Source organism: Mustelus asterias, chromosome 22 (assembly GCF_964213995.1).
Source record: "Mustelus asterias chromosome 22, sMusAst1.hap1.1, whole genome shotgun sequence".
Classification (NCBI taxonomy): Eukaryota; Metazoa; Chordata; class Chondrichthyes; order Carcharhiniformes; family Triakidae; genus Mustelus; species Mustelus asterias.
In genome coordinates, this window is record NC_135822.1 from 60,213,415 (window position 1) to 60,229,988 (window position 16,574).

Below are 16,574 nucleotides of genomic sequence, written 5' to 3' on the forward strand. Positions count from 1 at the left end.
CGTAAACTAATCAAGCCAGGGGAGGGGGGCTGGATGGTCCGGACAACCAATCGGCAATCGACGCGAGGTGATTGACAGCCCTGCTGACCAGTCGGCGTTCGCACCCAGATGATGGACGGCCACTTCGACCAATCACCGATCGCAGGCAAGGGGAGGCGGGCCGGACTGCCGGAGAGACCAATCAGCAATGGCAACCAGGCTGATGGATGGCCACTTCGACCAATCACCGATCGCAGGCAAGGGAAGGCGGGCCGAATTGCCGGAGAGACCAATCAGCAATGGCAACCAGGGTGATGGACGGCTACTTCGACCAATCACAGGCAAGGAGAGGGGAAGCGGGCCAGGCTGCCGGAGAGACCAATCAGCAATGGCAACCAGGTTGATGGACGGCTGTTGTGCCCAATCACCGATCGCAGAGCCAGGGGGACGAGACTGCCCTCCGCGACCAATCACCGATCTCAATACCCCTTTCCCCGCCCCCCACTCCCGGAGCAGTCAGAATCACCTTTCAACCCGGAGGGGGGGGAAGTAAAAGATTAAATTAAAAAATGAAATGAAATCCGCCACAACATTTTCGGCGAACTGTTAAACGAAGGGAGGGAAGAGAAACGTTTAATTTGAATAAAAAGAACCCCCCCCCCCCCACACGCTCATCTGGAACATTTAATTTTCAGGCCGCTCGGCCAATGGCGAGCCGCAGCCCTGAGACGTTGGCCAATGAACATGGGGCGACATTTAATTGACAGGCGATGCAGCCAATGACGAGCCCAGGTCCTGAGGCGGCGCTGGCCAATAGACGTGGGCTAAGGGGGCGGGCTTGAATCCCCGAAGAAAAAGAGTTAAAATGTCCCAAATATATATATTTTTAAAAAAAATAACGGCTCGGTGAGGGGAAAATGTGGAATTTTCCTGCCTTCGAATTGATTTTTAAAAAATAATAAAGACATTTTGGGGGGGGGGGGGGAGGTGATGTTCATTCGTCATAGAGACGGTTGACGGCACAATTCCATCTGTTTCCGGTGGCTGACGTCAGCAGGAGAGCCGTTGAGAGAGAGGCAGAGGAGCGCGCGAGGGAGCTGTAGGTAGAGAGAAAAAATAATCGCTTCAATTCCGGCTAAAAAACCACCTCTCCGAGCCGCTTAGGTATTGCTCACTTCGTCGCTTCGATCCGAACCCTCCTTTTTTTTCTTAGTTGGGTTTTATCCAGTGATCGTGTTTAGTGAGGGTGCGGGTGGAACACGAGGCCGTTGCGAGGCGCGGCCGCCATTTTACTGTTGTTTCTTCCCCCACCCCCTTCTCTCTCCCCTAATGTTTTGTTCCGTAATGGAGGCCGGCTCAGGCTCGGCGGCGGCTTTAATCCTCGCCGCCTCCTCTCGCAGCACGGCGCCTGTTTCTTTTTTTCTTCTCCCCCTCTGTACCTTCCACCCTCCCGCGTGTTTTTATTTTCCGCTGTAGTTGTCGGCTCTCTCACACACGCACACGAGGTCTGGCGAGGCGGGTGGAGTGGAGTTCCCGCTCTCTCTTTCTCTCCGCGGCTTTTCTTTCCCCTTTCGCGCCCCGGGCCTGGATTAGGTAGACGCGTGTTGGGGGGGGGAGGGGATGGGATCTGTAATTTTAGGCGAAAACTGGATGGATTTGGAGAGGGATTTTCCTTCCCCTTTTTTCTTTCTCCTCTTTTCTTTCTCCTCAGCCTGGGCTCACGGCTGGCATACAGAATTGATCTCTCTTTCTCCTCCTACAACGTGGTCCTTTCTTCAGCACCCTTACGAGGCCTCGGGTCTGCGTGAGGTTTGCACGTCCCGTCCCCCCCGCTCTAACCTGGTGTTGTTAAAACTCATACTGGGTTTTCTCCCACAGTCCAAAGATGTGTAGGTTAGGTAGATTGGCCATGCAAAATTGTCCCTTAACCTACACGTTTTTGGACGCTAAGGGGCAATTTAGCATAGCCAATCCACCTTAACCTACACATTTTTGGACGCTAAGGTGGATTGGCTATGCTAAATTGCCCCTTAGCGTCCAAAATGTGTAGGTTAAGGTGGATTGGCCATGCTAAATTGCCCCTTGGTGTCCAAAAATGTGCAGGTTAAGGTGGATTGGCCATGCTAAATTTAAATTGCCCTTTTTGTGTCGGGGATTCGCAGGCCAACTATGTGGGGTTACGGGGATAGAGCTTGGGTGGGATAGTGGTCGGTGCAGGCACGATGGGCTGAGTGGCCTCTTTCTGCCATGCAGGGATTCTATGACTCTAAGGCATCAATCATGGTCCTGTGTAACTGGAACCATATGGCTGCACCTGCATACAATTTACAATATTTTGTGGTCTCTTGCCATTTTCTTGATTAAACTTCCATTCATGGGAGTGAATGGGTGAATTTCATTCTCAACATTAACTATATTAAAATGAGCTCAAAAAATTAATATTGCAAATGCCTGCTACTAGTAACCCAATATGGCCGAGTTAATCAGATCTTCAATCTAGTACTGTTAATATTACTCTTGGTCTCAGCCCAGGTTTATTTTAATTGTGAATAACAAATGTTCTGTTGGTTTGAGGGTATCAGGGTTGATATTACGGTAAATATCCATTTAGTTTGTTTCATGTCTTCAGTAATACTCCAGGTTGTCTTTAAGCATTTATTTGGTCCAAACTTGTTGATTTTTGACACTGCTAGTATAGCGTGATCTTTCTATGTTACATGTATTCCTTGCTTTGCTGACCAGGTGAAATCACTTCTTGTGAACAACTGTATTTCCTGAATGGCTTCAGTTCATAAGTACTTCGCTGGTTGTAACGTGTTTTGTGTTTGCTTAAAATGTGTGAAAACTGCTGTGCAAATGTAGATTTCTGTCTAATCAAATTATTTTGACTTTATTTTCCAGACTTTGTTTCTGAGATACCAGTGATTCAGACTTTAAAATGGATGAAGATTTTGTTGTCCGTGTCCGTGGGCTTCCATGGTCCTGCACTGCTGATGAAGTGTTGCACTTCTTCTCAGGTTTTGTGAATTAATCTGAATGATTGCTTTTAAGGAAATGTAGAATTCTTAAGTTGAGGGTGATTTACAGGTTTGAATTGTCTGGGAGTCTAGGCAAATTAGTTGGCAACAGTAAAGCATTGAATTTAAGTGGTACAGGAATTGGTGAGAAATTAATCATTCCTTGTGCATTGAGATTCATATGTGATAATTGCTTGCTTCTAAAGAATACTTGTCTCTTCTCCCATGGCACATTACAGTTTCATGCAACCATTACTGAATTGAGAAAGCACTCTTCTTTACCCAGAAATAAGTAAAAGCTGCATGCAGTTTGGACCTTGTTCTAAAAATTGTTACAGCTATTGACATTCAGAAAGTGTAACATGGTAAGATATGGGAACAGAAATGGGCCGTTTGGCCTATCAACTCTGCCATTCAAGGAGACTGGTCTGATCATCTTCAAGTCCATTTTCTCGTTTTTCCCCATAACCTTTGATTCTCTTATTGATTAAAGTCTTATTAGCCTCGAACATACTTAACCCAGCCTCTATAGCTCTGCGGTAAAGCATTCCACACATTCACTGCGCTCAGGAAAAAGTCCTCCTCACCTCTGTTTTAAATGGGCAACCCTTTACTGTGATCCTCGCCTCTCCCATGAGGGGAAACAACCTTATTGAATGTAGAACTGCTTTGGTGAAGAATCCCAATAGTGCCCTGTACACTTGATTGTTGGGCCAAATGTTAGCGCATGTACCAATTCAGATGCAACAATTTTCTCGGTGTTCTTTGTTGGAAGGTGGGATACATGTGGGATATCTTGAGGTAGAGCAGCTGTTCTCTTTGTTACTGTGTCTTCTGGTCAATGCTGTTCTTGAGTTCTCTATTACATTTAGTGGCTATCTGGTATTTATGGTTTCACTGTCCCCAACATTAATAAATTTCTGTCTGCTGTTTCGATCCCTTTCTTTCAAAGACATCCATCGCATCTGAATTTTAAATTGTTCTGTTCTGGTCGACATTAGATCTTGCAACTCAAGACAATACAGATATTGGTTGAAGTGGTCAAAGCTTTTGGCATGCTATGAAGGGATAACTGGTTGGGGTGGTAATTTGTTTGTTGGACACGTGCATTTTCAGTATACACAATTACACAATACCCTGTGCTTTTTCTATGAGCACACTTGCTTCACAATGCCTTTGCTATTTTTATGCCAATTCCTGCTTCCTGTCCCCCTTCTTAGTGTAGCAGAATAATAATTTGGTAAATCGTGTGCTGCTTTTAGATTGCAAGATATTAAATGGAACTGGTGGAATACACTTCACCTATTTAAGAGGAGGCCGCCCCAGTGGTGAAGCCTTTGTTCAGTTGGAAACTGATGAAGATGTAAAACGTGCCCTTGCAAAGGACCGGGAAAGCATGGGCCATAGATACATCGAAGGTAAGATCTTATAAGCAATTAGTTAATCTGATAGAAGTCTTGGTTTACCGTGGCAATAATTTTTGATCAGAGGATCAATAAGTAATATTTAGGTTCTATTGCGTGAGCTTAACTTTGAAGCACATTCCCGCTGGCCTCCTGTCTTCCACCGTCAGAACTTTGATCTCTGTATCCAAATGTGGACCAATTTGTGTTCTTCCAGTGCTAATTACTGATTTGAAATTGTTGTAAATTCTTCCGTCATCTCTATAATTCTCAGCTTCCAAGATGCCCGCTTGTTGGCATTCATTCCCAATTGGTGGCAGGCTATCTTTTTCTGGCCCACATCAACTACAGTGATATATGAAATTTTGTATGAGCCCACTCCTGGCTTATAATGTTTCACTAACATCTCAGCAAAATTTGTGAAATCTAGCCCAAAGCTGCTTCAGACCTAGTCCATTAATCTGCTGTAGAGCATAGTCAAATTGAAATCTTGTTAAAGGAGCAGACTGCAGATTTCTATGCAACCAAAACTTGATGAATACACAGCCAGTGTAGATATAGGATATGTGCTTATTGATCACCGTGACAGCTTTTGGTTAAGGACATTGCTCATGTGGTTCTTGCATTTTCTAGTTTTATCAGTTCTGAATGGTAATCACTCCAGCTCTGGGTCATTTAAATAAGGCATAAATGTCAAGTTAGTTTAACAGTGTCTTTTTTTCATATCTCTGCAAAATGTCTGTCATTTGCAACTTGTGTTCACAGTGTTTGAGACTAAAGCTACTGAAATGGACTGGGCACTGAAACATGCTAACCCGAATCAAACTGAGTCAACGAGTGATGGAACAGTGCGCCTTAGAGGCTTGCCCTTTGGCTGCAGCAAAGAGGAAATTTTGCAGTTTTTCACAGGTACCTTTTGCTTTTTTTAAACTTTCTCCAATAATGGAACGCCAAGTATTTGGGCATGTGGGTCTGATGTGGTAATGTCATAGTAATTTTAGAGTGGGTTACTTTCTTAGGGAAGGTTTGGGGGGACATTTTGTGTAGCTTGGGGATAGCCTGTCAGATGGTTATTTGTGCTTGACGTTAATGTGCGAGGCTGATCAATACAAACTTCTGTCAATTGGGGATGGTGGGGTGAGGGGAGGAGTGGGCGAATAGCTAAATAATCACTGACTGGTAGAATGGCACAGAATTGGGCACAAGGGTTTTTTTTGTTCCAAAAAAAGATTATTTTGAAAGTTTAAATGCCTTTTGACGGTTTGGAATTTAGCAGAATGATTTACAATAAAGGCAATTCTTACACCATTACTTAAGAAATGCAATTGCTGTAAACATATAGTCTAAAGAAAACAAAGTTGTTTGTGGGATTTTTGGTTGCAGTTTTCAGCAAGGGTCACAAGTTAGCTCCATAGTCCCGGCAAAGCTTATTGAACCAAGTTCTCAAACCACTTTTCTTTTTGTTTAAGGTGAATTATTTTACAGTGTAGGTTACATTTGTTGATGAAACACCAGCAAAATTTTACTTGTTTTTTTCTTAAGGCCACAGAGGCAGTTTAATAATTTTGCTTTTTCATTTTGAGTCTGAGAATTGATTTTTTTTCCCCAAAGTTAATCCTTGAGTCCAATCTTGTGAGCCAGTAATATAAAAGATAACTTATTATTTTATTAACATTTGAAGGAATTGTTTAGAATCTGACATTTTGTGCTAAATTTTCTAGTAACTTTACATCTGCTAATTGAAAAATAACTTTAGCAGGTAACAAATTCAAACCTTTGCCACGTGATCTTCCAATTTTTATATTTGATTTGTAAATACTTAAACACAAGTTTAACACTGATATTTGCTTTCGATTTTAGTAACACAAATGCTGCTTTTGGTTGAACAAAGGTTTTAAACTATTCCTTTTAATGTGTTCGTGTCCAGTCAAGGTTGCGTTTCTTGGGTTCTGGTGGTAGTCATGCTATAATTTGGCATCTGTTGTGTTGCACCATGGAGTGGTAGATGCAGGTATGTGCTTGCCATTCCCATGGAGTTTCCAAGCCCACCTTTGCCAAAGACCAGGCTCTTTCTCCACACAGGAGAGTAACTTGGATTTCTGCACCTCTAGCCATGGCTTCATAGCCATGTTGACTGTCAGCCTGCCCTCGGGCTTCTTGTGCCTAAATGTGGGAAGACCCAAAGAAGGGATGGAAACCTAAAATGGGTGTCTCGCCCTCAAATTGGGTTCTTTTGTTTCCATGTTGACAGTTTAAAATCGTTTCTACTGATATACAAATGTGTTTTTAAGTTTTAAGTTGTGCTAATGTCTCAGCACTTCAAGTCACTGTAGTTACTGGCTGTGAAGAATTTATAATTGGGTCAGAAGGTTGCAGTAACCATAAACAAAATCTCATGTTGTTATAACCAGACAGCCACAGTGTTAGTGGGTGGGAAAGTTTTTAAGTGTTTTGCCATTCCATTTCCCTTTTCCACCTCTAACTGAAGGTGCCAACTGCTTGCTGTATTACATTGCATGTATCTGGTTCCTTGCTTAAATGGCTACTTTTCGTGTGTGAACTTCATGGTGAGTGCCAGCAAGGTTTTCAACCACTGGGGGAGCATCTTGAGCCCCAAGATGGCCTTGTCTAATCCTGTGGGCATGACTGGATAACAGGTAAGCATGTCCTTGGCTGGGGTGAGTGTTTAGCATAGAGTAGCAGTTAAGGATCCATTTCCTAGGTTGAGACTGGCTGCTGATTTGATTCAGCCTGCTAATACTTTGAGGATCTCGCATGGATCAGGGTGTGGGGTGGATAACTCAGCTCAGTTGAAATTGTGTTGCATATATTATCCTGTAATTGAACATGCCAGAAAAGTTTGGCTGCATTTTGACCAGGTAATCTTCAGTAAGAGTAGAAGTTACCTTGCTATTAGGCTGGATCGATGTCCTAGTTTTTGGTTTCTTCACAGTCAGTAACTTGCAGCATGTAAGCAGACTCTTATATTTTAAGACCATGTAAATTGGTGTATTGACGCAGAGTTTGCTTGGTGAATGCATTGGCTGCATAGTGCTAATTACCTAAAGTAACAAGATCCTGATTTGTTTTCTTATGACCTTTAATAGTGAAGCTTGATGCTCTTATATTTTTGTACAGTTTAAAAGATCCAATCCCAGCTATTGAGTTTTGTTACCAAGCAAATAGGTTCAGTTATACATGAAGCTCTCTGAAGTTGCTGTCTTAATCACTGTAGTTTCTTAATTGGTTATTTCTTAATTATGCAATTCCTAAATTGTAGCATACTTGTTTACTGCCATCATTACTTTTCCAACAAACAATGTTAGTAGTCAGTTAATTGTGGTAATTATGTAAAATATGTTGATGTACTGTTTGCAGCCTGTAACTGACACTCAAGTTCTGTTCAGCCTTCATTGGCTTGCACAGACTTGATAGGAAGTGAAGCACTTTTGCATAAACCTGCTGATGGGGCCTTGACTTGCAGATGAGTCTGTATTGACATGAAGTGAAGAAAGTCACATTTCAACTGTATTTCTTCATGGACAAAGCAAGTGAGGCTCAGACTCTTGATCATGTGATTATCAATCGAAACTCTAATAATCCTAATCGCCATGGTTCCAGCAGATTAAGATTTATCTATATAGTTTCATTTTAACATTATATGCTTTTATATTTCCCCATAATCACCTAAATTTTGTAATTCCAAATATTGGTTTCCATTGTAGGTGTAATGTTGAACCAGTTTGAACAATACTGCAGCAACTCGTTTTGTTTGTATTGCTAGTTTGGCTGTATAGTCACTATTTAATTTGCAAAATTTATTCCAGTTGCCAAAATTGGCTATTGTCAAATGCCCCTGTAAGCTTTGGTTTGAAGTGCAAGCCTGGTTTTTGTTGGATCTTTGCTTTATTTAAACAGCATTTTGCAGCCATTTGCCTCATTAGTCAATTCTGATATCAGTACTCAATATTGATATGCTGTAGTATGTGTATGAGTAGGAATGTTTCAATTTTTAATATTGTTCCCCTTGTGGGGTATTTGTCCTTGGGTTGAAGGGTTGGAAATCGTGCCAAATGGGATAACATTGCCGGTGGACTACCAGGGGAGAAGCACGGGGGAAGCCTTCGTGCAGTTTGCATCAAAGGAGATAGCTGAAAAAGCACTGGGGAAACACAAGGAAAGAATAGGGCACAGGTGGGGATGGACGGCAGGGTGGCTCATACGTCTTTAAGCCCACTTGTTCAGGTTGCAGAATTCATCCATTTTTGCAGAGAAAATAGTCGAACCTCCCACACGCCATTGGAAAGCTTGAGTGGGGACTCAACTGATTTTTCTAAATTGTGTGTAAAAGATGTCCTATACTATAGGGCCCTCCATATGTATATGTGTATGACTTGAAAATGATTGATTATACATGGTGGTAATCTACTAGGGCAGTGTTTGCCAAAATTGTTAAGTTTTTGTAAAGATTTTACTGTCCATGGAGAGGGCCCTACAGTTTAGGATTGTCACAGATGTATACATTAAAATTACATTTGCTGCGAATTGATCAATTTTAAATTAGTACTTTGGTACATTTGGATTAATTAAATTACACATACAAAGTGCAGTTACAAAAAAATATTTGTAACATTTACAAACAAATATGACAATTGTCAGAAGTTTTCCCTGTTTGTAGAATTTTATCAGCTTAGTGCTTGAAGCACACAGCATTCCAAGCTTCTGTCTTCATCTAACCTAATGGGAAGGTGATGACTAGTTGGCTTGCTGATTTAAAAAATTATATATATTCTATTCTCCAGTAGAAATGTATTGCACTGAAATCAGTATTCCGATTTGCGTTCAGAAGCGTCGGTGTAATTAGCCAATTGGTGAAATTTGTCCCAAATGCTTGTTGTACTAAGCTTTGTATTTGAAAAAAAAAATCAATGTCTGACTTGATGCCTTACTTGCATGTAGCTTGGGATTTTATTCCATTGGAGTTAGTCCGTTGGAGAGGCCAGTTTCACAGATTGCAGTCAGTCACATTATGACTGAACCAATGCTGATAGTGTTTTTCCTTTGTCCCTCAACACCCTTAGTTTGTTCAAACTTCTAGTGTGAAATTGCATTTAGATGAGACCAGGTTCCAAAATGGGAAAAGATTGTATTGTGCATGGCTTTCCTTCTGGAAAGATGTATCCCTCAAGTCCAAGGTTTTTTGAGTGCTTTTTTTTATTGAGGCACATGCTCTGAGAATATAGTTTCCCAACCCTATTGGGCAGCCAGGTGACTAGCTTTCTATTGGCAGCCTGCTGTTGGGTTTCTGATTGCCATTTGAAACCAGATGAGTCAAGAATGGCACTAAGATAAATGTGGAACGTGCATTTGGCTGAGTTCATATTTGAATGGAATTTGCAGAACTTGCATCTCTTGGTACCCAGCAATCTGTGCCATATGAGATTACATTTCACTACTGCAAATAGTGGTGGAATGATATTTCCATTCTTATCTGTCTTGAACGGATTCAGATAGGCCACCTGCTGTTAATTTAACTGGTCGCTCCCATGGTTCCAATTTGTGCTACAACAAGTCAGACATTTTCCTCTAATTGATAGATTATTGCAAAATTTTCATAGTTGCTGTATTTAAAGTCAGTTTAAATTAATCATACTTTTGCTAAGACCTTTGTAATGACAGATTGATTGCTCTGGCGAAAAGTTAATTTTACTGTGCATTGAATTTAAAGATCATTGATAATCGGCGTGCTGATCAATAATTTTAAGTGGCCTTGTCAGGGTGCCATCCAGTGGTAATGGATCAACTTGCCACTTCACTCAAATGCTACGAGGGTGCAATGGTTGAAGCATTTGGAAATTTTGGTGTTAACTTTAATTAACAGTTCCGTATGCACAAGTGTATTTAATTTGTCATTTAAGAATGTACACCAACACTTGTGCTTGTTTTTAAATTTTGGCAATGCCAGAAAGTGTTATTCACCTGTAGTTTGAAGCAGATCCCAATCTTTAAACAATGCTGCTGGCCTTAACATTCCAGTATGGTTCATTCCAAAATGAATGGTGGTGATTGTCTACTTTCCATAAACCTCCATGAGTGTTAGTATTGTCATATTTTAAGAGCCAACTTCAGAAATGCTTACTTATGTTTTGTATTTTCCTGTTGCAACTTAGAAAATTGTGCTTGAGGAAATAGCTGAAATTGAAACCCTTTTCACCAGAGCAATCTACGCTTATGAGATTAACATCTTTAGTAATGACTTAAAATATAATCAAAGCCATGAGGTAAATATATTCATTATGGCTGTTTAGGTATATTGAAATCTTCAGGAGCAGTAGAGGTGAGGTTCGAGCTTATCATGATCCTCCAAGAAGGTTAATGGGGCAGCGACCAGGACCTTATGATAGACCAATGGCAGGTGGACGAACTGGCTATGGTGGTCCAGGGCCAATGAGAGGAGACATGTTTGACCGTGCACGCAGAGGGTCTGGATATGGTGGAGGTAAGAGCATTGGAAGTATCAAATGGGTTTCTGGGTCTAGAGGACTTATTTAGCACGGCCTGTTAAAGTTCATGATTATTGTCATAGAACCCCTACAGTGCAGAAGAGACCATTCGACCCATCGAGCCAACACTGACAACAATCCCACCCAAGCCCTATCTCTGTAACCCCACGTATTTACCCTGCTAATCTCCCTGACACTAAGGAACACATTTACCATGGCCAATCCACCTTTCTATCCACCCCACATATTTGCACCATCTTTGTTTCCTGCAACTTCTTTTGCAGGTGAACTAGATGTTAACCTGCCTTTTAAAATCAAGGCTGTTTACATTAATAAAATTACACATTTTTTGAAAGGGGCTGCAAGTCTAGCTGGGTACAACTTTTATTTGGTCAAACTGCTAAATTTATTTTTCTCCTAGGTTATGGCAACTTTGATGATTATGGTTATAATGATAACTATGGTTATGGCCGTGATGCATATGGACATAATTCCAGAGGTGGTGGAATGATGGATAGAGGTAGGATAATGAAGTTTTTATTGCACGTTTGCTTCGAGGGGAAAAACGCTTGTTCAAACTAAAACTTGGTTAATGCTTTTGACATGTGCCACCTGAAAAGGTTGCTGCAGAACTAAAGTCAATCGTTTTAGCCATGGATTAACTTGCATGTCGAATATTATTTTTGCTTTGTGTTTCGAAGGTAGAATGAGTAAAGTATTAATTTTATGGAGTTGTGTGACAGTGCATGACTGTATATTCTTGATGTATAGGCATGGGAAGCCGTGGTTATGGTGGAGCAGGCGATGCTGGTCCTCTGTTTCAGAATGGTACTGGTCATTATGTACACATGAGAGGATTACCGTTCAGAGCTTCTGAAGGAGATGTTGCTGATGTAAGTATGCCTTTCAGGAATCATTTACTAGTAAATGTGTGATAGGAACCTATAAACTGAAAGACCAACCCATGAAACTTTGAACAACGTCCCTTTGATTCCATTCATTTTCGAATGGTAAACTCATGGAGTATACCTATAAATGGGGAACAGAAGCTGAAGTCATTCTTGTATTGATTTTTTTTTACTTTACAAACTATAAACTGCATTGGAAGTTTTATTCAAGTTGTGAGAAAAGTGGCATTTGTCTTTGCTTCCTGATGTTAGAATCCCTGGTTGAATTTCATTTACTTGGCCTGACATTTCAGTTCTGACAAGGACCTCAGAATCACATTGTTTCCAGCACCAGTGATTCTTGCATTGTTTATTTTGCTCGTTTTGTGAAAATTAAATAATCGGTGCTGTACTTTACAACTGCAACTCTTGTTCCCTGTAGTTTTTTTCACCACTGATTCCTGTGAAGATCAACTTTGAATATGGCTCAGATGGTCGCCTGACTGGAGAGGCTGATGTTGAGTTTGCTACTCATGAAGATGCAGTTGCTGCTATGTCTAAAGATAAAGCACACATGCGTGAGTAATTTATTGTTTGGAATGAAAATCATAGCTCCCAACAGTACAAAGAACAAAGAAAATTACAGCACAGGAACAGGCCCTTTGGCCCTCCAAGCCTGCACCGACCAGGCTGCCCGACTGAACTAAAATCCCCTACCCTTCCGGGAACCATATCCCTCCATTCCCATCCTATTCATGTATTTGTCAAGATCCCACTTAAAACTCACTATCGTATCTGCTTCCACTACCAACCCCCAGCAGCGAGTTCTAGGCACTCCACCATCCTCTTTTTTTAAAAAAAAAACTTGCTTCGTACATAGTCCCAACATTCAACAGGTGAGCATTAATTTGTCTTCCAATGAGTTCACTTTCCAGGTGCATCAACATTGTCCAGATCTTGTTTTATATATTGGTGCATTCTCTGAGACTGAACTTTTGATTCAAGTTTACTTCCAGTGACTCGGTGAAAGGAGGCAACGAGGATTCACAACTTTCACAAATGACTAAAAATCAGTATTTTTCAAAGGCAACTTCCAACTACAGAAAAGAGATTCTCCATTCAATTTTAGCACAACTGAAAATCTCCCAATACAGTGTGGTACATTCTGCTGTCCCTGAAATGGACATCCAGGATCAGTCCCCTCCGTTCCTAATGGCTTGCTTTGCTTTGCTTTGAACTGTCCATGCGCTCACTTTGTACATACTACATGCCTAAAGTGAGTAATTATGCTGGTCTCCCAGCATCTGAGCTGTATTCCTTCCCGACATACTGACGATAGGTAGCATAAAGCTGAATTAAGCATTCTCCTTAAACAGGATAACAGCAATAGCACACCACCATCACAACGGATTACTCATTATTAACGTAAATATCCTGCAGCAGTGTCTCAGTAACACAATCTAAGCCCTCCTTTGATCCTGACAATTAAACCACCTAAATTAGCTGTCAGACTCCCTTCACCCTAAATTTAAAGCTACAGTTCCAAAATCTTAAAACCAAAAGAGACAGAGCAGAACCATAAACAGCAATTATTATAATAAACTAATTCATTCTATTGCATCCTTTCATGTTGTTTTGTCCTTAGAAAGGACCCTGCCTGATAGCAATAAGGAATGCTGGAATACTCAGGTTAGGCAGCACCTCTGGAGAGTGGGTGTGGTCTTTTCAACATCACTGTGCAGATGATTTTCTCTATGCTGTTTAACCTGCATTTCCAGTCACTTTTTTTTCATTTCAATTCTCAGACTTATCATTTTGTTCAAGGTTGATGGTAATCCAACTATCTTAAATACTTGTATTTATCAGTTGCAACATCTTGGTTTTTGAATTCTGTGCTTTGAGTAAGGCTGATGTTACAAATATTTGTCTTGAGAAAATGTTCTCAAGATATAAAATTGAGTTTATTGTCCAATTCTGAAACTGCTGACATGCAAATGAATGATTTAATTACTTGTCTGTTTTTTTTTAGAACATCGGTATATTGAGTTGTTCCTGGATTCAACAGCCAATATGGGAAGTGGGCCTGGTTATGGAAATCACAGAATGGGTGCTATGGGCATGGGGATGGACCATTATGCAGCAGGTGATTCTCATTTAAAACTTGTCAGAATGGGCATTGAATTAAGGATGCAACATTGACTAACATGATCGAATTTGGGGCCACAGTGTTTCTTTACATAGATTTTAGGGAAGAGGGGGTTCTGAATGCTTTGACGTGTATGGTATAGGTAGAGGAATCCAATTTTCTGACTTTTTAACCAGTGTTTTCAACGTACTGACTACCAGCTAGCTCCTGTTCATCATATTTACTAAGTGTTGATTTCTAGTTGAAAACTAAATGGTTCTTATGTTCTTAGTATTTGCTCCACCTGTGGATCAAGAAATGCAGGAATATTGGTGGCTGTACAACAGTCCCTCTACAAATTTATAGTCATAGAGCAATATGGCATAGAAACAGGCCCTTCAGCCCAACTTGTCCATGTCAACTATGGTGCCCTCCCAACTGGTCCCAGTTGACTGTGTTTGGCCCATTTCCCTTTAATCCTTTCCCATCCATCTACTTATCCAAATGCTTTTTAAATGTTATTGAACCTGCCTCAACCACTTTCTCTGGCAGCTCATTCCATATACACATCACCCTCTGTGTGAAGAAGTTGCCCCTTGGGTTCCTTTAAATCTTTTCCCTGCCTTTAACCTATGTCCTCTAGTTTTCAATTCCCCTACCCTGGGAAAAAGACTTCATCCATTGGGAAGAAAGGTTTCAATAATGTGCTGCAACATTACACCCTGAGGAAGGCTGTGTGTTGTATGTGCCAAATTGTTGCTGTTTTGCATTTTAGCACTGCACTACAGTTGGCAAGTAACAGCTAGAACAGGAGGGTGTCTGCCTTTGGGCACTAGCTGGGGGCAGTGCCAAGTGATTAGCGTAGACATGGGAACTGCTTGGTGACTTGAGGTGGAAAGATTAAAACATCTAAATTTCCATTTTCTTTTGATGTATAGGCAATCAAGGAGGCTATGGGCATAACAACCAGGGTATGGGAAATAGTTATGGCAATATGGGAAATAACTATGGTGGATATGGAAGTGCTGGCAACGCACGTGGATTTGGTAAGTGCTGCTCCTTGTGACTAAAATTTGGACCCCAAGTATTGATCAGTAACTTGCTTTGGAAACAGTTGTTGAGAGAATTAATAATAACTGTCGTGGTTATAATTGGAGCTCGTGATTACTTGAAGTGAATGTTTGCCTCAGGTTCATTGGCCATGTTCAGGATTGCAGAGCAATTTGAGACTGTGCTTCCTCTTGCACAAAGTAATGCAATGATGTATTCTAAATGTAATAATGGGGCTTGGATTCTAGGCAAGTGCAAATCTAGAAATAACTTTTCAAAATGTGTTTCTTTCCATTGCAGGTTATGGTGGTATGGGAGGAGGTGGATATTCCAACAATCCAAATCAGAATATGGGAATGGGAAACTTGGACACAAGCATGGCTGGATGGAGAATGTAAACTAATGTTATGTTGATGATCAGGCCATGAGCCGGAAGCTTCAGAACCCAAACTCTGCCACAATTTCATAATGGATGACCAATGCAGCAGCATTGCTGTTTGTTTTTTCTTCAAAACCAAAAGCAGTAATATTTTTACTAATAGAGCTACTTCGCAATTCTTTTTTATTTTTTTACATGTTTTGGTGTAAACATATAGAACGCCCATGTTGCCCAGACTTTGGGTAACTGTTTGAAGCTTCAGGTATTAGATCTGATGGGAAAGGAAAAATTGTTTTGATAATTTTGGACTTGTGTGAATGTGGCAAATCAAAGTAAACATCTAGTGCAAAGCCTCCTTTTGATGAATTCTTACATTTTATTATTTTAACTAAACTAAATCTAACTTTAGATCACCTTTAAAATATTCTCAGATGAACAAGTTGTGTGATTGTGAATGCTATTTTCTACTTTGGTGGTACCATTTAAATAAAAAAAAGTGGGGAAGGGTTTAACTTGGTATTCTTTCTACCGTATTTACCAGAAACTACAGGGCCACCAATGAATGTCCACACTTCATCCAATTTAAGGTTGTGTTGTCACATGTAGAAATGTGCGGTTATGGGCATCTGTTAGAACATCTTTTAGTTTTGTTTTTTTTTTTTTGTCCCATTTGTTTGCTCATGAGACCACTGCTGCAAATACTGTTCCGATTTCTTTCATGTTTTAGCTGTCCTTTAGTTGTTTTTCCCTATTGCACCCTCTGCCCACTCATAACAGCTGATGGGAATTTTCTCAGTTGGGTTGAAATGGTACATCTTATTTTGACTGGCTGGAATGCTTTAACAGATAAAAGCCAAGAAGCAGCTGTTAGGCTATTAGTGGGTTGAGCTGTCAGTTCTCCAGAAATTTGGCATTGGAAATCCCGGTGAACATGTTTTTCTTCAGCAGTTACTATGTTGATTTTTTACGTCTGTCTGGTTCACATGGTTTTTAACCTTGATTCTTAATACTTTGACTGTTAGCAATGTAGTTTTAAAAATGAGAAGTGTATCTTTGTACCTTTCTAAAAGGTGCTTTTTGGTTACCATGCTTTGTTCAGTGGGACATATTGACTTTGACACTTAGTTGAATATGCTTCTGAAACCTGTACATTTTTTCAACATCTGAAAGAGATGACTTACTGTACATTTCTAATGGTGAATATAATAAAGTGTAATTTCAGAAATATGTT

The 16,574-nt window shown here is 40.6% G+C and overlaps 1 protein-coding gene across 3 annotated transcripts; it reads left to right on the forward strand.

Moving 5' to 3' along the window:
* The first annotated feature begins 1,021 nt into the window (after window positions 1-1,021).
* Window positions 1,022-16,574, forward strand: LOC144510099 (heterogeneous nuclear ribonucleoprotein H-like). 3 transcript variants are annotated; one of them, XM_078239368.1, is made up of 12 exons: window positions 1,022-1,143; window positions 2,881-2,996; window positions 4,259-4,414; window positions 5,165-5,308; window positions 8,455-8,593; window positions 10,708-10,898; window positions 11,324-11,422; window positions 11,674-11,795; window positions 12,232-12,367; window positions 13,819-13,932; window positions 14,853-14,960; window positions 15,265-16,574. In XM_078239368.1, the coding sequence occupies exons 2-12, from the start codon at window positions 2,918-2,920 to the stop codon at window positions 15,360-15,362; spliced, it is 1,386 nt and encodes a 461-aa protein (XP_078095494.1). In that variant the 5' UTR covers window positions 1,022-1,143; window positions 2,881-2,917; the 3' UTR covers window positions 15,363-16,574. The 3 variants fall into 3 exon arrangements, with proteins under 3 accessions (XP_078095494.1, XP_078095496.1, XP_078095495.1); XM_078239370.1 differs by having other exon boundaries at window positions 1,022-1,082; XM_078239369.1 differs by having other exon boundaries at window positions 1,022-1,078.

Excerpts from the sequence above, each read along its gene's own strand:
- LOC144510099 (XM_078239368.1), top strand. The coding sequence starts at position 2,918 with ATGGATGAAGATTTTGTTGTCCGTGTCCGTGGGCTTCCATGGTCCTGC. Across the intron at positions 2,997-4,258 it reads AGTGTTGCACTTCTTCTCAG|ATTGCAAGATATTAAATGGA; the intron begins GTTTTGTGAATT and ends TGCTGCTTTTAG. Across the intron at positions 11,796-12,231 it reads CTGAAGGAGATGTTGCTGAT|TTTTTTTCACCACTGATTCC; the intron begins GTAAGTATGCCT and ends TGTTCCCTGTAG.